The sequence below is a fragment of the Lutzomyia longipalpis genome, chromosome 4 (assembly GCF_024334085.1).
Source record: "Lutzomyia longipalpis isolate SR_M1_2022 chromosome 4, ASM2433408v1".
Classification (NCBI taxonomy): domain Eukaryota; kingdom Metazoa; phylum Arthropoda; class Insecta; order Diptera; family Psychodidae; genus Lutzomyia; species Lutzomyia longipalpis.
Window position 1 is genome coordinate 9,391,900 of NC_074710.1, and position 22,883 is coordinate 9,414,782.

Here is a 22,883-nt window from a genome sequence, read left to right on the forward strand (position 1 = left end):
AGATAAGGAAGGAGATTGATTTTCTACAGCAGTGGCTGGATTACAAGAAGGAGTCTATTGAAAGCTTCACAAATATTTTTCAGAAAGGAATTGACTATGTACACAATAAAATTGGATTAAGAACAACAAAAAGAGGAATATACATATCCAGACATCGGCATCACTTCCGGATCCAGTCAACTTAGTGGCCGAATGATCATCGGATTCGTTGGGTTCCTCTTCTCCCTTTATTGGGTCCACCACCTCACTTAATCCTCTAAATATTTTTAAATTTTAATCTATCTAATAACATTAGCAATCTTCTCAAACTGAAAGTATTTATTAATAGTGAAAAATCTTGGTTAAAAATTATTTTGTAACGTAAAAAATTTTGGGCTGTGATTAATAAAAAAAAACAAAAACTGTGAAATTGAAAGAAATTTTTTTATTGAGAAATTCCACTTTATCAAAGCAAATAATTGCTATAATTCATATTTTTTAACATTTAACTTCAACACATACATAACACTTCATTTTAAATATTTAATTTTTTTTTTCTTTAAATTTTTCTTTTCGCAAAGTTTTAACTTATAGATATTAAGTAATAGAGAATTAAAAATTAATTTTAATTTTTCAAGTGTTTTTTCAAAATTTTTTTTCTTTAAGAGAACATAGCAGGATGTCAATTTTTTTTAAAGGAAAAAATTAAATCAGGGATAACCGGTGGAGTCGAAATAAAGACGAATCAATGCCAGGCGATCTGCAAAAAAAATCTTATTAATATTTTGATCTAGTTTAAGTCAAAAACACTTGGAGGATCTGTTTGACCTTAATTTTCTCTTAAATGGAAATATTTTTTCAAGTTTTCTATCCACGATCTTGAAGTAATGAAACTTCCCTACACACAGATGTAGAATATATCACGAAATGTTAAATAGATTTAAATTCTGGGGCGATTGAAAAATGTCTAATTGGCCACTTTGGCCAGCAAAGTCCTCCAAGGGCTAATGATTTAATATACTTGCCTTCCGTGGAGAGATCCTCTTCTTCCAGAATTTTCTGTAGTAGTCTCATCCCGTTGCATTCTCGTGTCCGAAGAGCCTTTCTCTCCTTGCGGAGATTTAAAGCAAATTGCTTCACCTGGTTACGGAGGTCTGTGTAAATTGGATTGCGCGTTTCCCCATAGCGAACTAAGCCTGTGCCTTGCACTGGCGGCCCTGGCTGTTCCATTTGGGCGCCATGGGCATTTCCTTCTGTACCAGGGGTTGAAACTGGTACGACCGCCAAATATTTCTGCCCTGTGGCTTCAGTGGTCCTCTCAACGACGACGAAATTCCGTGATATTGTGAAGTTACTCCCAGAAGTCACAAGGGATTCTCCTGCCGGGGCATTCTGACACATTGCCGGGGCATTCTGACACATTGCCGGGGCATTCTGAGACATTGCCGGAGCGGTTGGGATTATCGGGACCAAATGTGGGATCGGGGGTGGGGGGTACCTCACAATTTGCGAGTAGCTCATTATTGCTGGTTGATTAACCAGGTCTGGAGTTGCTGGTGAGACTTCTTCATGTGCATCCTGGCTGTCGCCATGTGGCGTTTCCGGGGTGATGTTGGACGCCATACTTTGTGACTCTTCACACGAACTTACTTCGTCGTCTGCTTGCTCGGAATGAAAGAAACTCTGTGATAATAAAAAAAAATATAAGAATTGAGTACAAATCGAATAATTAATAAAATTATTAATAAAAAAACTAACCTGAATGATATCGCTGAACCTTTTCATTTTTCAGGCAATGAGGCAAAGTGACGTTTCCCTATAAAAAATTTCCGCTCATTTGCCGTCAATTTTACCGATTTACCGATTTTACCGATTTGACTTTTTCCCATGGAGAATATCCGCACATTACGACGGGAGACGATCGGAGACACTATAAGCGAAAGTACATGTACTGCGTACGCAGTTTTCCGGGGTAAATCTCCGAGGGATATTCTCCATGGGTTCTCGTGCTTGTCTCCTAACTTTAGCATGACATCCCCACCGGCTCCACATATGCCACATCCATCACCCAGTGGTATTATGCCATCGTCTCCACTGAATACGCAACCGAGCCCCATGGCACACTCACCAGGGCCCAATAGCCTGTCCTACATGCAACAGGGTCACACAACAGACGGCAGCCCATTCCCGAATCTTTCACCGGGAGCGTCAAATTGGCCAGGATCCCCCAGTATGCCACGTCCATCACCGCGATCGGGTCAAAGTCCCGATCATAAGCAACAGATCGTGGGCTGGTGCTGTCCCCACGCTTCTCAGTCATGAAGCTTTTGATACCCTCTGTCGGCCATGTCCGCATCCGCAGAAAGACATCCCAGGACCTGATTTGAGTCCCCTTGAGAGATTCCTCGGTTGTGTCTATATGAAGCGTCATTTGCAAAGGTTTATTCAGAATGAAGTAAGTTATTCCCTTTAATTTCTATTTAAAATTTTTTAATACTAAAATAATATTTTTAGATGACCCAGCTTCCATCGAATGAACCAGGTGTGGTATTCTTCAAAGTAGACGGGTTGCAGTGTCAATTTTTTCTCAATCATACCCACATGCAATCGCTTCATATAAAAGTGAGTCAACTGCAGAATGACGGTATACCAGATGTGCATCAATGGAGTCAGGAGGATCTGCAGATAATTGAGCAATTCTTCGAATTACGCGTCGCAGCTCCGCCGTACCGGCCAAACTCGATGTGTGCCTTTATAAGGATGATCAACGTGAATATAACGCGTGTACTGAAGGACTTCATTCAGATTATGCGACTTGAACTTATGCCGGAACTCATTCAAGGTCTCAAATGGAATGTACAGTTTTGCCTACGCGTTCCGCCGTCAGCAATGCCAATTGTCCCCACTGGAATGCCAGCAGTTTTGCCATTTAGAGGCAAAATTCTTTTCTTTGTAAGTTGCTCTTTTATATGTAGCTGTACAAAGAAGAATCTTTATGTAACAGTTAAGAAGATTCTAATTTTCTCTTTTCACATTTTTTTTAGCTGCAAATTACACGAATCCCGTACATGCAGGGAATGGATTGGAAAGATTGCCTTTCATTGGTCTTACCGATGGTGTACGATACGGGTACGAATACAACTCAGTTGGCAGAGAGGCGGGAACAGGTGCAATCGGTAGCAATGAGTGCTGTTAGCCATCAATTGAAGAGATTTCCAGAGTATGCTGCACTACAACCCAATGAATGCTCCCTTTTCCCAGCTGTCCGTGATCTTTTGGCGAATTTAATTCTCCCAACGGAACCCCAATTACCGCCACAGATACAAAATCAAATTGTCCCTTCACCCGTTGGTCCAGTAGGGACGAGTCCCAGTCAAATGATGCACTCACCCATGCAATCAATGTCACAGGGGGGCCCAACAACCGGAACGTACAGTATGGTACCACCGGGAGGTCCTAACTAAAAACATTAATTTCTATAAGAATTATTTACTATTTATTCTCTAAGTTTTATCACCACCAGACCATTTCTTAAAATATAAATATACATATTAAGGGTTAACCTTTGACCTTTATATACTCTTTCGCCCTTCAAAAAAAATTCGCTCAAATACAAAAGAAATGAAATTTTTAGTTTTATCGAAAATAAAGTATCTTAATCTTTTTGAACTATTCGTTTTGAATTTTTTCCTAAAAGCAATTTTTTTCCTTTTAGATCATACCGGATTTAATTAGCGTTAAATTATATGCTCATTTAAAGAAAAACACGAAATTATATCACCACAAAATAAGAAAATTTGTACGGTAGGGAAAACATAAAAAAATGTTTTAAGAAAAAAAGTTTAGTTTACTCCATAATAGCCCAATTCTATTGTAGATAAATTTTAAATTTAAGCTTTTATACATATTAGAAAGCTTTATGTACGAAAGATTTACGAAATGATTTCGTGTGAATGGTACGAAGAAAAAAAATTTCGCGTATTGAGTAAAAGACATTATCTCTGTGGTTTATTGTTCTCCCTTTTTTTTCTCATTTGCATCCCTCGTTCAACCACATTTTCTCACGAATTTAATATAATTTTTTATTCTTTGGTAAATAGAAAAAAAAAGAATTTATTGACTCATATCACCAATACAGATATAACACCGTATTTCCTTTCTTGTGGCCACCAAATCCCTGCACACAATACAATTTTTTTTCGTTAATGTAAAATTTTTAAATTCATTTTAATATAATAAAATCTATTATTCTAGTACAAGACAAATTTACAGCCTTTATTCATTAATTAATTATTTATCTTAGCTGTGCAATTAAGGACACAGCTTTTTTGCTTTTATTAACTAACTTATTAACTTGGAGCTTTTAAACCAAATATTTTTATTGGAAGATGTTCATTTTATTCATGTTGATGTTCCTATTCACCCCAGTTGGCAATAAATCTGTATTTTCTGGGTGTCCTGAATATATTTATTTTCTTATTATCAAACAATTTTAATAAAAAATGTTCCCAATTTAAAAATCTAAACTTTTCTTATCCCTTTGTCTTTTTTTTGTAAATTTGCAAGAGCATCCTCGGAAGAGCTCTTTTGTGAGAAGATGCGAATTTGTTGACGCATCTCACTAGGCACAATTTCTAGGTCAATCTATGACCTTTCAACCCACATGATCGGAATTCCCGCCGAAAGGGTTGGGGAGCCATAGAATTAATTATGCTCTACCCCTTAGTGTGTTTCATACAAAATGCAAGAGCATCCTCGGAAGAGCTCTTTTGTGAGAAGATGCGAATTTGTTGACGCATCTCACTAGGCACAATTTCTAGCTCAATCTATGACCTTTCAACCCACATGATCGGAATTCCCGCCGAAAGGGTTGGGGGGCCACAGAATTAATTATGCCGTACCCCTTAGTGTGTTTCATACAAAATGCAAGAGCATCCTCGGAAGAGCTCTTTTGTGAGAAGATGCGAATTTGTTGACGCATCTCACTAGGCACAATTTCTAGGTCAATCTATGACCTTTCAACCCACATGATCGGAATTCCCGCCGAAAGGGTTGGGGGGCCACAGAATTAATTATGCCGTACCCCTTTGGTGTGTTTCATACAAAATGCAAGAGCATCCTCGGAAGAGCTCTTTTGTGGGAAGATGCGAATTTGTTGACGCATCTCACTAGGCACAATTTCTAGGTCAATCTGTGACCTTTCAACCCACATGATCGGAATTCCCGCCGAAAGGGTTGGGGAGCCATAGAATTAATTATGCCGTACCCCTTTACTATGTTTCATACAAAATGCAAGAGCATCCTCGGAAGAGCTCTTTTGTGGGAAGATGCGAATTTGTTGACGCATCTCACTAGGCACAATTTCTAGGTCAATCTATGACCTTTCAACCCACATGATCGGAATTCCCGCCGAAAGGGTTGGGGAGCCATAGAATTAATTATGCTGTACCCCTTAGTGTGTTTCATACAAAATGCAAGAGCATCCTCGGAAGAGCTCTTTTGTGAGAAGATGCGAATTTGTTGACGCATCTCACTAGGCACAATTTCTAGGTCAATCTATGACCTTTCAACCCACATGATCGGAATTCCCGCCGAAAGGGTTGGGGAGCCATAGAATTAATTATGCCGTACCCCTTAGTGTGTTTCATACAAAATGCAAGAGCATCCTCGGAAGAGCTCTTTTGTGGGAAGATGCGAATTTGTTGACGCATCTCACTAGGCACAATTTCTAGGTCAATCTGTGACCTTTCAACCCACATGATCGGAATTCCCGCCGAAAGGGTTGGGGAGCCATAGAATTAATTATGCTGTACCCCTTAGTGTGTTTCATACAAAATGCAAGAGCATCCTCGGAAGAGCTCTTTTGTGAGAAGATGCGAATTTGTTGACGCATCTCACTAGGCACAATTTCTAGGTCAATCTGTGACCTTTCAACCCACATGATCGGAATTCCCGCCGAAAGGGTTGGGGAGCCATAGAATTAATTATGCTGTACCCCTTAGTGTGTTTCATACAAAATGCAAGAGCATCCTCGGAAGAGCTCTTTTGTGAGAAGATGCGAATTTGTTGACGCATCTCACTAGGCACAATTTCTAGGTCAATCTATGACCTTTCAACCCACATGATCGGAATTCCCGCCGAAAGGGTTGGGGAGCCATAGAATTAATTATGCTGTACCCCTTAGTGTGTTTCATACAAAATGCAAGAGCATCCTCGGAAGAGCTCTTTTGTGAGAAGATGCGAATTTGTTGACGCATCTCACTAGGCACAATTTCTAGGTCAATCTATGACCTTTCAACCCACATGATCGGAATTCCCGCCGAAAGGGTTGGGGGGCCACAGAATTAATTATGCCGTACCCCTTAGTGTGTTTCATACAAAATGCAAGAGCATCCTCGGAAGAGCTCTTTTGTGAGAAGATGCGAATTTGTTGACGCATCTCACTAGGCACAATTTCTAGGTCAATCTATGACCTTTCAACCCACATGATCGGAATTCCCGCCGAAAGGGTTGGGGGGCCACAGAATTAATTATGCCGTACCCCTTAGTGTGTTTCATACAAAATGCAAGAGCATCCTCGGAAGAGCTCTTTTGTGAGAAGATGCGAATTTGTTGACGCATCTCACTAGGCACAATTTCTAGGTCAATCTATGACCTTTCAACCCACATGATCGGAATTCCCGCCGAAAGGGTTGGGGGGCCACAGAATTAATTATGCCGTACCCCTTTGGTGTGTTTCATACAAAATGCAAGAGCATCCTCGGAAGAGCTCTTTTGTGGGAAGATGCGAATTTGTTGACGCATCTCACTAGGCACAATTTCTAGGTCAATCTGTGACCTTTCAACCCACATGATTGGAATTCCCGCCGAAAGGGTTGGAGGGCCACAGAATTAAAAAAAAGAATAAGCATTAGCCCTTTTTTATTTTTAGGTAAATTCACATGTTCCATAGAAGTTGTGTACCACACATGAAGATCCCATAATTCTTAGGATTCTTTACTGAATATTTTAATTGTCTATGTTCATAAATATTAAAATATATTTTTTTAATATTACAAAAAATTCCCATGTTCAACTTAGCCGAGACTCAAACCTTTTCGGCTGGGAGTTAATTATTCATCATAATTGAACACTGTATTATTAAAATTTTTATAATTTTTTTAGTTAATTTTGGATTTTTATGTTTCATATTTCATGTTTCATGCAATTTTTTTTCATGTTTCATGCAATTTGTTTCATGTTTCATGCGATATGTTTCATGTTTTATGTTTCACGCAACTTAGCCGAGACACAAACCTTTTCGGCTACATTTCGGCCTACTTCAGCCGAATTTATTTGCCTACCCACGGGCGTCACTGATGAAAATTCAAAATAACGATTTTTATACAAGTTTGAATTTTCCGATTGAAAATTTAAATTTAACAATGCCGTTATAGAAAATAGCGAGAATTTTCCGCGGAAAAATGGGGAAAACAATTGAATATCGCAAAAATCGTGGTTTTTAACACCCTTAAACAGAGACAAATAGAAAAAAAAATTATTTTAGTGACGAAAATTCTCCGTAGGGGAACGTGGCCCAATTGCGACCCCCTAAATTCTGTTTCAGAAGGATTGAAAAAAGTCATATTAAAATGAATTAAATCTTCCCAAGTTTGGTACCATTGGAAAGGTCATTTAATAGGCTAACTTTGTTCTATAGATGCAAACATTCTATCTCTTACCTGTTCTGAGTAATAATGGAATTAAAAAAAGTTGCTAAAATTGCTCTTTTTCACCACGGTGTTCTAATTGCGACCCCCCGAGTGTTCTAAATGCGACCCCCTTTTTTTGCCGTAATTTGTGGGTTTTTCACTAGTAGATCACTTTTATCACTACTATAAATAGGAAAAACGCCATGAATTACACGGAAAAGCCGGAAAATCAAGAATTTATTTTCATTTTTCCCCACATTTGTTTTGACATTTCGCCCTCGAGGTGACTACACACACTTTCACACACACCGACAATTGCGCACTCACTGACGTAATTCGCAGAAAATCCACGAAAATTCTTCTGAGGAATGCGTAAATTACACTAACTACACTCCCCTTTGGCTTTAGGAACATTTTCACTGCGAAAAAACTTTCAATAAACGTGAAAAAATATTGATTTTCCCGAAATCAAAACACAGCGCGGTCTGTGTGAGAAAGACACTTCTACACTACTACACGCATGCGCGACTGCTTTACCGTGGTGAATGGTGGAAATAGACGGTCCGAATTGAAACATTTTGGGGGTCGCAATTAGACCATTCTGCATGTATTACATTTTCACTTAATTACTTAAAATACGTAAAATCTTTCAAAAAATTGTAAATCAAGTAATAAACTAGACCCTCTAAGCTACAGAAACGCGGCATAATATGAGACATAATAGTGGGAAAAAAACTCATATCAACTTAGTTTCTAAAATCAGAAAATGTCGGCCAAGTGCTGAAAATGAATTTTGATTTTTAATTCGTCCTGTTGTGTACCAAATTAATTTATTTTAGGCGCTAACATTACCTTACTATAATATCTTCATAATGTAGTGAAACTAATTTTATAATATTTCGTCATTTACGAGAAAAAGGGGCGGTCGCAATTGGGCGGCGGTCCGATTTGGGCCACGTTCCCCTATTTGTTGGAGAAATAATAAAAATTATAGAAAAATGCATTTTCCGCTCGGAAAACCATCAGAAAAGTACCTGGAAAGGCGGGAAAAATGTAAAAAGAAGCATAATAAAACCCATAAAACTCAGAAACTGCAGATATTGAAAACTTATAAGCGTGTGGAAGATTATCTTAATTTAATCTCTTTAATACGAAATCATCATTTTATATTGTTCCAATCCAAAGACAAAAATATTTTAAAAGATTTAAAAAGAAGATTGAAAGAATCCAAAAAAAAACATTAAATAAATGCTTTAAATTAAATTAAATTCTTAAAATAAAGGGAAGAGCACAAAGGACGCCACGGAGGCCATTTTGCAAAAAAAAATCACAAATCGAAAAAGAAAATATTGAGAAGATGTTTAAATGAATTTTTTCACGACAAAATCCGTCCCATTTAGTCGCGTATCAGACTTCTAGGGATTGATATGACGCCGAGGGTGTAGTAGATCACCAGACATGGTGTAAAGAAGCTAAAGAGCGATTGATTGCGAGAGATCGACGTCGCTCCTCGCGCTTTATATAAAAAAAATGAACATCGAGTGTCATTCACAGAGAGTGGTGGATGAAAAAAAAATCGTTATCACTTTTCTGTTAAAATGCCATGAATTTATGACTCTGTTCGTTTGTTTATGTGGATTGAAAAATCGAACTCAGTGGTGATCGTGCTCCGGGCGTCTGGGAAACTCGCGCACTCTTCATGGGGATCGTCTGGTCAGTTTGCTGAGAAACTCCGTGTGAGTGAGTTGGAAAATTTTCCTCGCGGCACTTTTCTTTTTCTTTGGAATTTTCACGAGAGGCGTTAACGAGTGAGAAATTCTTCAAATAAAATAAGAGAAAAAATTCCAAAAGCTTATCACGTTACGATTGAAACTCACCTACAAGCGATAAGATTAAAAGTAGCGATCTGATGTACTTCTTGTGAGCGATTTTAATTGTGCAATTGCGCTGTGAAGCAATTTGAAAGCATAAAGTGGGTGCGGAAAAATGATTTTCCCCTCGTGCGAGAGGTGAAAAAAAAGTGGAGGCATTTTCCGGCTACTCTCTGTAGGTATTCCGTGCGGAATCGCATCTGAAAATTAGAGAGATCATTTGGGGAAAAAAGAGAGCTCCTCAACGGTCAACTGGTGTGAAAAAGTGTATTGGAACACGTTGGTGTAAATATTTACATAAATATTGGAGGATTGGAATCTATTTTCATCGCCCCCCCTCATTAGTTCTGGCATCTTTTATTCCCTTCTCACACCCCCATCCCGCGGGAGAAATTAGACGAAACTCCCCTCCTCATCCCATAAAGTCTCTCTGCTCGATACACGCAGCAATTAATTAAACAGAGTGCGAATTAATTGCTCAATCTGGCGGATGAGATGAACAATAATGGCAGAGAGATGACTCCGACACGCTGAATGGAACTGTGTGATTGACAACAGGAGGAAGTGAGAGATAAAAAATAAAGAATGGACCTACTACCGGGTCCAGAGCCACCCACACCAGCCTATCCCATCACCTTTCGCGGTTTCGCATTCAGCATTGGAAATGATACGGAAAGTATGTGAATTTCCTGAATTATTTATTAATATCTTAGACGCCATTTTAATTCAAAAAAAAATTAAATATGGAGAATTTTATGTTTAAGACGTTAAAGAAAAAAATAATTTAAAGCTCACGCTGGGCGTCTGGTATTGACTTTACACCTGTAGGCTCAATAAATAGATTAGTTCCGGCTCGAAATGATTGGAAAATTTCCTTTCTTCCGCCATTTGTTATTTCCGCCATTTGTTATTTCCGCCATTTGTCCCCTTTCTTTCATTAAGAATTTTGAATTTCGAAACGACGTTTGCAAGTTTTTTTTCGCTTCTTACCGAGAACAATTACTTAAGACGCTTTAATAGTACGTTAATTCACTTAACTCATCATATTTAATTGAAGAATTAAGAAATTAAATGAGAAATAGTTGAATGGCGTCCATTGTGGCATTAAAAATGGCGGTTATCTCTTAACCCTTTTCTGTCGTTTAGAAATATTATTTACCGAACCAAGGGTAGAAGAAGGGGTGATCGAAATTTTCCTATAATACCTTTGAAAAGAAATACAAAAAATCGCTATATGGAGATTTTTAATTAAAATAAAACGATCAAATTTTAATAAAAGATTCTAGTGGTTAAAATGAGAAGAACATAACCTACTTTTCTTGATTAAATCTTTATTTTTTAATGCATAAAACTCTCTTAATAATGGAGATGCATTTATAATGCATATTATTATCCTTTGAGGATAGTATTCTTCTCTTTTACTCTTGTTAGAAAAATTAGAAAAATGAACATCCTTTTCGAATATTAAAGAAGAAGCCAAAAACATTTTAAAATTTTTCGTTAAAGAATAGCTTAAAAAATCATAAGTATTTTTTACAAAGAAATTTGGTAAGCTTCCCTGTTTAATTAAGCAATATTTCAGTAAATTTTTTGTATAATTTTGAAGTTTCGCAATTTTGCTATGAAAGGAATTAAATTTGAATAATCTGTAGTTGAGCTTTTTTTTAAAACCACGAATTTTCAATTAATTTCAAAAATATTTCAGATGGTTTGTGAAAATAAATTTAAAAAATGCAAAAAATAAATAAATTTTGCCTTTAAAAAATAAAATTGTCGAAAAAATCACTTTTCTTACACAGATTGAGAATAATAAATTAAATATTTCTTATAAAAACGACGTATATTTTCTTTATCAAAGACACATTCATTTACATACAGGACATACACTAAATTTTCTTCAAACTGAATGTATTCCTTGACCGCAATATAAGAGCACCAAAAAGTGAATTATTTTACATAAAATTCAATTTAAATAAACTAACAAATTATTCTGTGGATTCTGAGTTTATTTTAAGATGAACTTTCTTCTGTTTCATGATTAGAATAAAATGGAAAAAGAAAAACTTCTAATGTGCAAAATGGCCGAAGTGTGTGCGTGGTTTGTGTCTGTGATTGTCTTGTTGATTGAGTGCTAACAAGCTGCTTAATCCATCGTGAATTTATTTACGTTCTTTGTCTTTCAGTTAATTACACCGAAGATGGGGGTCTCTTCCCCAACTACTCAGACTCCCTCCTCAAGTTCGCCTCAATCATGTGCATCGTCTTCGCACTAATCGGAATCCCCGGCAACCTAATAACCATCATAGCATTGGCACGATGCAAAAAGGTAACTGCCTCATTAATTTTTGCCCCACAAATGATTATTTCTTCGCTCTACGACTGGCCGCGGTGGTGGAGTTCCTATTCTTGGATTCTTTAGCATAAACATTGAATAAGAATAAAATCCGCAAAGTATAAACAAATGGCTATTGTTAACGCGCCCCTCATGCTTAATGGGAAAGGCTCTGCGAAAGTGAAAACACCACGCATTTGCTTTTTGCACTTTTGTGCAAGGAAACTCGCGCGCGCAATGGTGCTAAAGTTCATTGGAAAATTGTACATAAGTAATTAAAATTGATCTTTTGGATGCCAAATCAATTAAGCTTTATGACTTCACACAAGCATACAAGTTCAATTACATTTTCGTAAATATGTGAGGTCATTGGGATATTTTGGGATTCCAATATACAATATTGACGGTGAGATTGCAAGTAATATAAAATTTAATAGTTTTGCCAATTTTGCAAGAAATTCCTCTTTGAAGATTTTTTTTGCGTCTTCATTTAATTGCATTTCTTTTTGATTATTTGAATGATTAATACGTGGAATTTACTTAATTAATTTATTAAGAAACTTTTATTTAGTCCGAGTCTTTTCAAAAGCAAATCAAAAGCAAACAAAGCTCATGTTGAAAGCTTGAATATCGAGATTTTCCTGGTTTTCTGTTTTGTTTATTTTGTTTGTTGAGAAAGTGTCATGGCGGCAATGAATTACATGACATTGAAATACAAAAGATCCGCATAAGCGTCATGGCACCACCTTCACGTGAATTTTAACCGCTTTTAACGGCCGTTTGAGTCGGCGGAAAAGCTTAAATCAACTTTTATTTGATTGTGAAACTAAAGGAACCTAATTAAATCATTAAGAAACTTTTATTAGGTCTTTTTAAGCAATAAAAGATCTATTAAAAACTTGAAGATCAAAAGGTTTCCTATTTGATTGTCTTGTTAAAGAGTGTCATGGCGGAAGGACACAAAAATTCTGTTTAACGAAAGTGAATTTCATTAAGAAAGTGAATTTATTAAGAAGTTTATTTAAAAGTCTTTTTATGTAATCAAGGCCACGTTGAAATCTTAAATATAAAGTTTTCCCTTCTATTTGTTTTGTTAAAGAATGAGTCATGGCGCCAAATTTTATTAGACAAAAGGTCCGCTTGAGCGTAATGGCGTCATCTATGCGTTGCATTTTAACGTTTTTTAACGGTCGTATATATTTGCTAAAAAATATATAAATCCATTTAATTATTTATGTAATGGATGTAATTATAAGAATTTATTTAATAAGATTATTAAGAAGCTCTTTTTAACCCTTGGAGGAATTTGCTGGCCAAAGTGGTCAATTCGACTTCTTTCAATCGTCACAGAATTAAAATCTATTTAATATTTCGTGATGAATTCTACATCTAGGTATAGCGAAGTTTCATTAGGTACTTCAATATCGTCGAAAGAAAACTTGGAGAAATATTTCCTTTTGAGAGAAAATGAAGGTTAAACTTTTGAGGTTAGAAACCTCAATCCTCCAAGTGTTTAATCTTTCCAAACGACAAAAATCATGTTGAACGCTTTAAGATCAAGGTTTCCTGTTGTCTGTGTCATGGTGACAATGCTATAATTTAAATAAAAACTATGTACTCACCTGAAGCAAATAAGCAGAACGCTTAAGAGATAATTCTCCTCCGGCGAAAAGGATCACGAGTGCCGACACCTTCCGGATGGTGCTTTGTGAGGTTACGTTGTAGCTGCGCTTTTCCTTTACGTTCAATTTTCACGACAGAATGTCGCCTTCACACTCACTTCACTGTTTGTCCACTTCTTACTATTTCTTACTACTTCTATTGTATCAAGTCCTTTTTGCTTTTTATTACAAGAAAATCCACCCTTTTTCTCTAAAAATTTCCAAGATGCGCGGGTTGGGTTCGCCATCAAAACATTAATCTGTCCCACATTCATCCTCAAAATTCGGTGGTCCCAACTCGTGACACCAACCCAACTACTTGAGCGTCATGGCGCTACGCACACTTTGCACATCTAACGATCGTTTGAAATTCATCTGGTAAATTCGAGCTAATTTTTCAATTAGGTTTGTTAATAAGGAATTTTATTTTAAAAAAATCATTAGAAAAGTCTTTGTACTCTTTTCAACCAATTAAAATCATATTCAAATCTTTAAGATTAAGGTTTTTCTTTGGTCGATAAAATGGCGGCAATTGGGGATAAAAAATTCCGCATGAGCGTCATGGCGCAGCCAACGCCATGAATTTCAAATTATCGTTAAAGGCGGGAATGCCTCAAATTCTTAATATTTTATTGCATTTCAATGGATTAAAGAACGTTCCTGATCCTGACCACGTAATTTCCTCCTTTTGCAGGTTCGCAATGCAACAGCAGTCTTCGTGATAAATCTCTCATGTTCAGATCTCCTTTTTTGCTGCTTCAATCTCCCTCTGGCGGCTAGTACCTTCTGGAATCGTGCTTGGACACACGGGGATGTTCTCTGTGAGCTCTTCCCACTTGCCCGCTATGGTCTCCTTGCGGTGTCTCTCTTCACCATTCTGGCCATCACGATCAATCGCTACGTCATGATCGTTCATCCACGCGTCTATCCACGAATCTACCGACGAAAGTACCTGGCCCTGATGATCGCCCTCACGTGGATAATTAGCTTTTGTGCCCTCATCCCGACATGGAGTGGAATTTGGGGTTATTTTGGACTTGACACAGCCATCGGGAGCTGTTCCATCATGAAGGATGCCAATGGGAATTCCCCAAAGGAATTCCTCTTTATTGTTGCCTTTGCCCTGCCTTGCTTGTTTATTGTCCTGTGCTATGCCAGGATATTCTACATCGTGCGCAAAGCAGCTGTTCAGTCACACGGTGTCATGGACGCACGGAAGGATTCAGTTCGATCACGTGGATCACGTCGGAGGAGATCTCAGAGGAAGCCACAGCCGAATCCATCGCCACCAAATGGCGAGGAGCCCCTTGTGAAGTTTGACAATCCTGAAATCAGATTCATGGACAGCACCAGCATAGGATCAGGCATGCAGGCGGATGCCGTTGAAAATGGCCAAATTGCTCCTTCTCCACCTCTAGACAACATCTCAAATGCATCATCCAGCATTCACGAGGAGCAAACAAATCATACACCACCCAATAACACGTCCAATGCATCCGTTCTCTATCGCGGCAGGATGACAGTGCGTGATAAGAGGCTCCTCAAGATGATCCTCGTGATCTTCTCGGCCTTTCTCATTTGCTACCTCCCCATTACGCTCACAAAGATCTTCAAGGAGATCACCGAAGTGCACGGATTCAACATCAGTGGCTACCTCCTAATCTACATGACGACCTGCATCAATCCCATCATCTACGCCGTGATGTCTTCAGAGTACCGAAGAGCCTATTGGGGGCTCATTATGTGCCATAAACAACAGAATTCTGTGTAAAAGGGCATTTTGTCTTTAATTATTACAATTTTAAGTGTTATGATGCTCACTTTTTTGGATATTCTCATTAAAATTTAATTAAAAGAGATTTATTTTTTTATTTTTTCTTCAAATAAGTTTTAGATTCATTTCTTTATTAGTGTTGCTGACGGCAGTAACTAGAGTGGACTGTATTGGCTAATGTACTATTTATTTCAGACAATGTAGGTCGGATGTGTCGACGGTGGGCGGTGGTTGAAGATCTATAAAAGAATTTTACAAAGAGTTTAAAATTATATCTAAACCATCCTAACAAATGTCTTCTTACATTTTTCTCGACTGAGCTTCTTCGAACTCCCTTTTTTCCACCTTTCCGGACGTATTCTATTTTCTCTTTAATTCCTGTTCAACAAAATATAAAATGAATTTCCCTTCCTGTTTCTACTTAACCTCACTTTTACCTGGGCGATTTTCTATACTCCTTTTCAGCGGGTATTTGTCGTCTTCCGCTATATCCTACCTACAAAATACAATCTATAAGAATTCATCCTTTGATTACATATGAAATTAACAACTTACGGCTATTTTTACTCTGATAATTCCTTATTTTCCTCGCGATAATTTCAACACGTTTTTCCTCTGACTATTTCATCACAAAATGGCTATTTTCGCCCAGGCCTACTTTGTTCTAAATTCAAATTCAAACTTCTACCGTTAACATTTCTAACAATTAGAATACTGCACCGAAAAAAAAAATCACCAGAACTAGAGAAATTTTTACTCTCACCCAGAGAGTAGCCCCAGTGGACTGTGTGTCTCCAGAATGGGTACATAGAGCCACTGAATCTGAGACTATTTGTCTCCAATGAATTTAGTTACAAGAAATCTGTGAAGATGTCACCACGGTACTAAATCAAGAACTGCAATACAACTGCAATAATTTTATCGCAATGCTTTGGTTATGTTTACATTTTGTCAATATAAAAATAAATTATTTTCATTTATGTCTGTTTCCCTGAAAATGTGGAAGGGACAAGTTTTTTATTCTCTCTCAACCGCTAAAAAGTGAAGGAAATTGTGCGGTGCAGTGAGTGGGCTGACGTGAAAAGGAGTGAAAGCTGTAAAAGCCGAGGATTCGGATACAAATTATACAAACACACAAAGGACAATTCGTGAATTCTATAAAAGGCGTTGTACGAGGCATTTTTCCAAATTGTTGCCGGAGTTACGTCCAACCACCCTCATGATGACCTCCGTGTTAATGCTCATCCTCAGCATCATCTTCGTGGGATCCTTTGGAAAAACCTCTAGGTATACGCCGCCTCTACACGTTAATTCCTCCTCAAGATATTCAAGGTCAACACGAAAGAAGCCACGGGGATTGAGGAGGCGCTATGTTTCTTGCATAGAGAGAGGAAATTGTTCAAAAATATCCTACGCGCATTCCGGACAAAGCATTGTCTCTCTCAGCAATCACGTTGCACTCAAATTGGGCAATTTCTCTCTGTGTGTAAGACGCAATTTGACGGTCATCACGGAGGAGTCCGTCAGTACACGGCTCCCTGACAGTTTTTCGTGTGAAGAGGACACTCCGGCACTTCCTAGAGAGCCTCCCTTGCGTGCCCCCCCGTTCCCTATTGGGGTAAGTAGCTCATGATGTTGCATAGTCGCACTGGACCTTGGAATTTTGTTTTGTTTTTTTGATCGTTGCAGTCCGCTTGAGCGGGACGGGGAGCTCCTCGCACTACCTTCAAATTGTAAGCGAGGGGGAGGTCTCCCAAGAAGAGTATCTTCATGCTGTAGAATTTTGCCGGTTTCCGGGGCACAGTCTTCGTTCCACGGTGTTGATTGCCCAGCCATCCTCTCCCTCCACGTACAGACACGAGGATGCCTTTTCGTGGCCTGGAAGAGAACTATTAGAGCTCTCCCTGGGAGAAAGGAACAGTGGCTAGGGGAACAAGAGGAGCTTGGTCTGGCCTTGAAGCTTTTATTCTCTGTATAGGATGTCAATCTAATCAAAATAAATTGTGGAAATGGAGAATAAATGGGGTTCAACCCAAAACGGATTTTTTAAAAAATGTTTTTTTTTCGCTTTTGTTTCTTTGTAGTTGTTTGGTTTCACTCCTACAACATTTTTTATGAAAATTAAAAAAAAAATCATGTTTCAGTTTTGCCGGACCATGGCAATCAAAGCATCTTTCTGTTCTTGTATCAGACTCGTTTGACATATTCTTGTAACGCACTTCATTAATCATCCGAGAATCTAATCATTATGACAAAAGTTGAAGAAAAAGAGAATATAAAGATTTATAAAAAAAAGATTAAATTCAATTTATGCAAATAAATAAATTTTTAAAAGATTTTTTCTTATGTAAATGCATAAAGAGGCTCCCTATATAGGTCTGTTGGTACATATATTATTAATTACAGATCCCATTCTTTTCATTTTATTTCGAATATAATTTTTTATTTTATAAATATTATTAATTTCAATGCAATAAATAATATTCTCTATTTTCAAAATAAAAAAAATACCACTAACGCCATCTGTTTATTGCCAATATGTCACGGCTGCTATAAAATCAAATACACGAACTACTAGAATTCTTGTCATTGTGACAATCAATTCTAGTGACTCGTGTGTCTCTATATTGGGGAATCAAGTCCACTACTTTAGCGACGAGCCCCAGTGAACAACGATTCTCTAAACCTCTAGCATATTTTTTTTTCGGTGTGCAAAAGGACGCTGAAAAGGACGCTTTGTGAAGCAATATGGCGGCGAGAGATAAACAACAAGATCGCAAAATGGCTGAAAATCTTTCCTTTTCTTCTCCAAATAGCCTACTAGATTCAATAAAACAAAATTGTTTTTCATTTAAATATTATCTATTTTATTTCATAATTCATTTTCTCGGCGCTAGAGTCCAAAGGTATCAATGTATTTCATTGCAAAAAAGCAGGGGGTAGACAAAGCCCTTTTTTACCCGAACACAGCAAATAATGGCGGACGGTTTGCAGAGAAATTAAAGGAAGAAAATGACGTCACTTTATTTCCAAAAAGTGCATCAAAATTTTTAAAATCAGTTTTAGTGCATTAATCTTTGTGAGACACCCCTCAAAAGCTATCAATCGATAGAATATTAAATTATCTATCCAGTGGTGGTGGATTTTTTCAGATTGAAGCATTTTCCTGGGTGTCTCAGCGAGTGAGCAGTGAATTCCTATGGAAATAGAGTCTTTGTCTACCCCCTGCAAAAAAGCCCCAAATTAATTTTATTATATTTTATTTCTTGGTAAAGTGGCCTGAACGAACAATTGATTGTTTTTCTGCAAACAAGGGAAGTTTTATTCGTTTTGTAAAATAATGCAAGCAATATGAATGCAAAAATTGTTTAAAACTATCTTCAAAATTAATAATAAAATGATTTTTCTTTCAGTGGTTGTTGTAGCATCTTTTGCAAACTCCCTTTTGGCTTTTAAAAAGTAAAATCTTGTGAAATTTTCATTGAAATGAATTTGCAATTATATTTCATTTAATTATTCAATTAATTAATGGGGGATATGGGATGGATTTTTTTTTAAATAAAACAATTCTTTTTTGCTTACAAGTAAAATAAAACTTAACCTAAAAAGCTCCCAAAGCCAAAGGTCTGCTTAATACTATCCCAGTAATAGCGCTTCCAGTTGTTCCGGGTGGCCTCCTCTTCGGCCGCTGGGACGCCTGTTTGTGTCAATGTGAGTACAGTGTGATCCTCCTTCTCCTCAATCTCCATCACGACAACGGAAAAGTGTCCTTCGGGCCACTGTTTCAGCCTCCATGTCTGCTTAATGCGCTTATTCGGCACCAATTCTTGGAATTTTCCACTAACGTTGCCACCGAAAAAGGCAAAACTACGAAAAAGGGAAAATTAAATGAAAATTCCTTTAAAAGATTTGTTTTTCTGTTTGATTGAGAAGAAAAGACGCAAAAAGCTGATAAAAATATACCTAAAATGCAAACAATGACGTCATCATTGATTTTCTGTTTCATGAAACATTTGCGGGAATGTTGCAAAGCTTATTTTTTAATATCTGTTGGCGATGCTGGAGCATATTTTGATACGCAGCCTAAAATTAACGCTGTCAAGTGAGGTGAAACTTCACCTCGGGTGTCAGAGTCACTTCCGTTTTTGATGTAAGAGCTAAAAGACGCGTGAAAATTCTGACTCTCGAGGTGAAGCATTTATTTCGTGATTAATTGCAGGAAAAAGGGACTTGGAAGTTGCTCAAATTGTGAGGAGAAAGTGCATAAGTGAATTATTAACGTAGAAAAATCTGTAAGGTGAAATTTAGAAATAAAAAAGGTGTTGGAAAGGGAACTTTAGTGCACCACGTGCACATCTATTCATTCATCGTTGCATCCGGCGCAGAAATTCCACGAGTGAGGGACAAAAATTTTGTCCCTTCGACCGGGATTGGCTATTTTTCTAACTAAATCTACTTATCTTTCAAGGTCAGTACGAAAGATTACGCAATCGCGCGTACAATATCTTTCAATCACATTTTTCTGTCTGAAAAACATTTTTTAGTATGTTTCTGTATTTAAACTTTTTTTTTTAAAGAAACTCAGCTCAAATTATTAAGGAAACATTAGTGCAAATGTTTCATGTATTAAAAGGAACGAGAAACACAAAAGTGACGTTATTTTCATCTTACTGAGATCAGTTTGGAAAAATTAGCAAAGATTTGATCAAAAATACAAATAAATTATGACACAATTCTATTTTTTTTTCTGTGAAACATACGCGTAAATGTTGCTTCGTAAATTCGTTTTGAATTCTAAATATTTTCAATCATTATTTTTCGTCAGGAAATTGTTTTTAGTATAGATTTCTATATCCCAACATGAATATAAAAATGTTTCTAAAAAGCCTCATCTAAACTTACTGCTAAAACATTAGCGGGAATGTTTCATGTTTCAAGCATTTTTGCATTTTAATTGAAAAAAAAATCATAGAATTCCGTTTTTTTTTTTTCACTACTAAATTAGAAAAAGCCTAATTTTTAATTTTTAATGAGTTTTGCTCAAAATAAAGTAAAAAAAATTTTTTTTGGTAGTTTTAAAATATTTTCATATAATGAAGAAAATATTGAATTGTCAGCTTTTTTATATTTGTATTTTCCTTCAGTGCCTGATGATTGGGTCATTGTTATAACCGAAACTTCACAATATGTTTAAAAAAAAACGGTTAAGCCGCATATTTTTTAATTTTATTCACTTTCTTTAAATTTTCAAACTTTTTAAATAAAAAAAAACAAAATAATCCAATAAGAATCTAATAAGGAAATTAATTTTGAGGCTTTAATTTACAACTTTTATTTAAGCGTTTAAATTTTGAAATTTTGAAATTAATTAATTAAGAAAATAATTTTCGTTTCTGTTTGGTACAGAGACTACTGATACCAGGCGGTTTTTACCAACGACATTCATTTTCCCCCCAGAGCCCCCCTTCACATAGCCCCCATATAAAATCATGCTTTTTTGACTACTTTTTGAAATTGGCGCCCTAAATGTAGTTCCCAAAGCCACCCCTGCTATTTTTTGTTACATTTTGTTGAAGAGAAAATGAGACAGTGCACATCATTGATGCTGTCTCCCTCACACTTTCAGTTTTATGCAATTTTCTCGCGTTTTCCGCTGAATTTCCCAGCGAAATTACCTTTTTTGTGACCAGGAAGCGACGCCGCGTCGATTGGCATCGCCAGTTCAAAACACTCAAAATTTCCGCCAGAAAAAGTCGTATAAAATGGTTTTTTTAATCCGGCGAATTGCGCCCCCAAATTTTTACTGAAGCTCCCCGGGGCCCCCCTAAGCATTTTTCGCGTAGGCCCAAGTCGCAAAAATTAGTTTTTCCCGCAAAAATAAGCGGAAGTGTAATCGGTCTCTTAAATTAAGAGACAACCTCTTAATGCCCAAACTGTGCCGATTTTTCATGAATTTGAGACATTTTTTTAAGAAAAAAATCATTCAGAATGACTTTTCTTGGTCATTTTCTTCCGGAACTTTCAAATAAGCTTGTCAGGAAGGCTGAAAAGCTTCAAAATGAGGACAAATACAAGCAGAAAATCATCAAAGGGTTTACTTACTCGCCTCCCTTTTCCGGTTGAATCTTCACGTAGGCCCTCGTGAATGCCGTGACCATCTCAACACGCGTGAGCGCCTCGTAAAGGGCATGGGCTTCGCATTGGAAGTTCTCAGAGGAGGTTATGGTGACAACGTCCACCTTGTGCCCTGCAGAAACGTCCCGTCCGGAAGTTTGGCAATTGACAACGGGATCAATGGTAATCTTCCTGTTGAAGCCACTCTTGATGTTCTTCGATGCAACATCCTCCTTTGCGTCTGAATCTTTCTTCGGCAAGATCATCCCCTTGGAGAACTCCTCCCGCAGTTCCCGGATGTACACCCCAAGGAGTTCTCGGATCTTTTCCCGCCCCACCGAATACATGAACTGCTTCAGCTGCTCTGCCTGGGCGTCATTCTCCTCCACCGTAACACTCACATCGATGTCATCGAGATCATTCTCCTCCGAGAGATTGGGAATAGTTATTGTTCCCGTGGATGGGGTTTCCTGACCCGGAAGCTGCCCCTTCCACTTTGCCACGATGTTCCATTCGTAGAAGAAGATGAGCTTCCCTTTGCGATTGTTTGCCGAAGATTCCCCCTCGAGCTTCTCAATCTCCGTCACGGACACCCTGATCCCACTCCCATCGTCATTGATTTCAAAGCCCCCAAGGAGCGCACGGAGCTTATCCTTTGACCACGGTGTGGCATTCTTCTCTGTCCAATGCCAATTGTTCACATTTGTCGCATCCGGACGCTCCTCGACAATCCAGCGCGGATCTCCTTCGCCCCACTTTGCCATCCTCTCTCACAAACACGCAAACCGGAAAGCAATTTTTACGTAATTCACGGGGAAATTATTCGAATTTTCACACTTGGTGCACGCACGGGCAATCTCTCAGAACTTCTAGTGGATTCTGCGATGTGTGCAGGAGGGATTTCACGTGAATCTCTGTGAAAACAGCAAGCTAGACAAAGATTGTGGTGTGCAAATTCGAGAAGTTTCTGGGATGCACGAGAAAGTGAGGTTAGGGGACGTTCATACTGGGGAAAATGAAACCCTATTAGTTGGTATACCACAATCGTGGCATACCAAGTATTGTAATCGTCGGAATAATCGACCACCTCAGATCGGGCTCAAACTTGGTATGAGCACGTTTTAGACATCCCACATTACGAAAATGGTGGTGGAAAATTTTTGATCCGGCCGGCCTGCCGTCCTGCCGGTGCGCCAAACTTAGGCTTATAGCTCAAGAACGGTAACAGATAGAGACTTCGGGTTTGAAGTTTTCTATAGAAATATGGGTGTAAATTTTCATTTTTTTCGCATTTTCAAAATCCAAGTTGGCTGCCGTCCGCCATTTTGAAATACTGTCAACCACTCCCCTTACAGCTAGAGGTCTGAAATTTTAGTATGTTGTAGTGCTCAGTGAGACGTTTTTATCGATAATTCATACTTGACAATCGGTCAAGCCGTTTAGCAAATATGGCGGCCTAAA

The 22,883-nt window shown here is 37.8% G+C and overlaps 4 protein-coding genes and 1 long non-coding RNA gene across 5 annotated transcripts; 2 read left to right on the forward strand and 3 right to left on the reverse strand.

The window, feature by feature from the left end:
- Positions 1-404: 404 nt before the first annotated feature.
- On the reverse strand, positions 405-1,844 carry LOC129796232 (uncharacterized). The gene is made up of 3 exons (XM_055838017.1): positions 1,738-1,844; positions 1,005-1,662; positions 405-739 (listed from the first exon to the last, which is right to left on the reverse strand). The coding sequence occupies exons 1-3, from the start codon at positions 1,762-1,764 to the stop codon at positions 690-692; spliced, it is 735 nt and encodes a 244-aa protein (XP_055693992.1). The 5' UTR covers positions 1,765-1,844; the 3' UTR covers positions 405-689.
- Positions 1,845-2,007: 163 nt separating this feature from the next.
- On the forward strand, positions 2,008-3,443 carry LOC129794497 (mediator of RNA polymerase II transcription subunit 14-like). The gene is made up of 4 exons (XM_055835247.1): positions 2,008-2,140; positions 2,211-2,434; positions 2,494-2,931; positions 3,024-3,443. Exons 1-4 carry the CDS (start codon positions 2,008-2,010, stop codon positions 3,441-3,443), a joined length of 1,215 nt encoding a protein of 404 aa, XP_055691222.1.
- Positions 3,444-9,220: 5,777 nt separating this feature from the next.
- On the forward strand, positions 9,221-15,393 carry LOC129796154 (G-protein coupled receptor moody). Its single transcript, XM_055837924.1, has 3 exons — positions 9,221-10,217; positions 11,725-11,867; positions 14,229-15,393. The coding sequence occupies exons 1-3, from the start codon at positions 10,127-10,129 to the stop codon at positions 15,303-15,305; spliced, it is 1,311 nt and encodes a 436-aa protein (XP_055693899.1). The 5' UTR covers positions 9,221-10,126; the 3' UTR covers positions 15,306-15,393.
- A 39-nt stretch (positions 15,394-15,432) lies between these two features.
- Positions 15,433-15,955, reverse strand: LOC129796279 (uncharacterized). Its single transcript, XR_008751192.1, has 4 exons — positions 15,864-15,955; positions 15,746-15,804; positions 15,613-15,686; positions 15,433-15,547 (listed from the first exon to the last, which is right to left on the reverse strand). It is a non-coding gene; the product is annotated as an uncharacterized LOC129796279 (long non-coding RNA).
- A 2,596-nt stretch (positions 15,956-18,551) lies between these two features.
- On the reverse strand, positions 18,552-22,420 carry LOC129796181 (activator of 90 kDa heat shock protein ATPase homolog 1). Its single transcript, XM_055837957.1, has 2 exons — positions 21,411-22,420; positions 18,552-19,175 (listed from the first exon to the last, which is right to left on the reverse strand). Exons 1-2 carry the CDS (start codon positions 22,184-22,186, stop codon positions 18,905-18,907), a joined length of 1,047 nt encoding a protein of 348 aa, XP_055693932.1. The 5' UTR covers positions 22,187-22,420; the 3' UTR covers positions 18,552-18,904.
- Between the last annotated feature and the right edge of the window lie 463 nt (positions 22,421-22,883).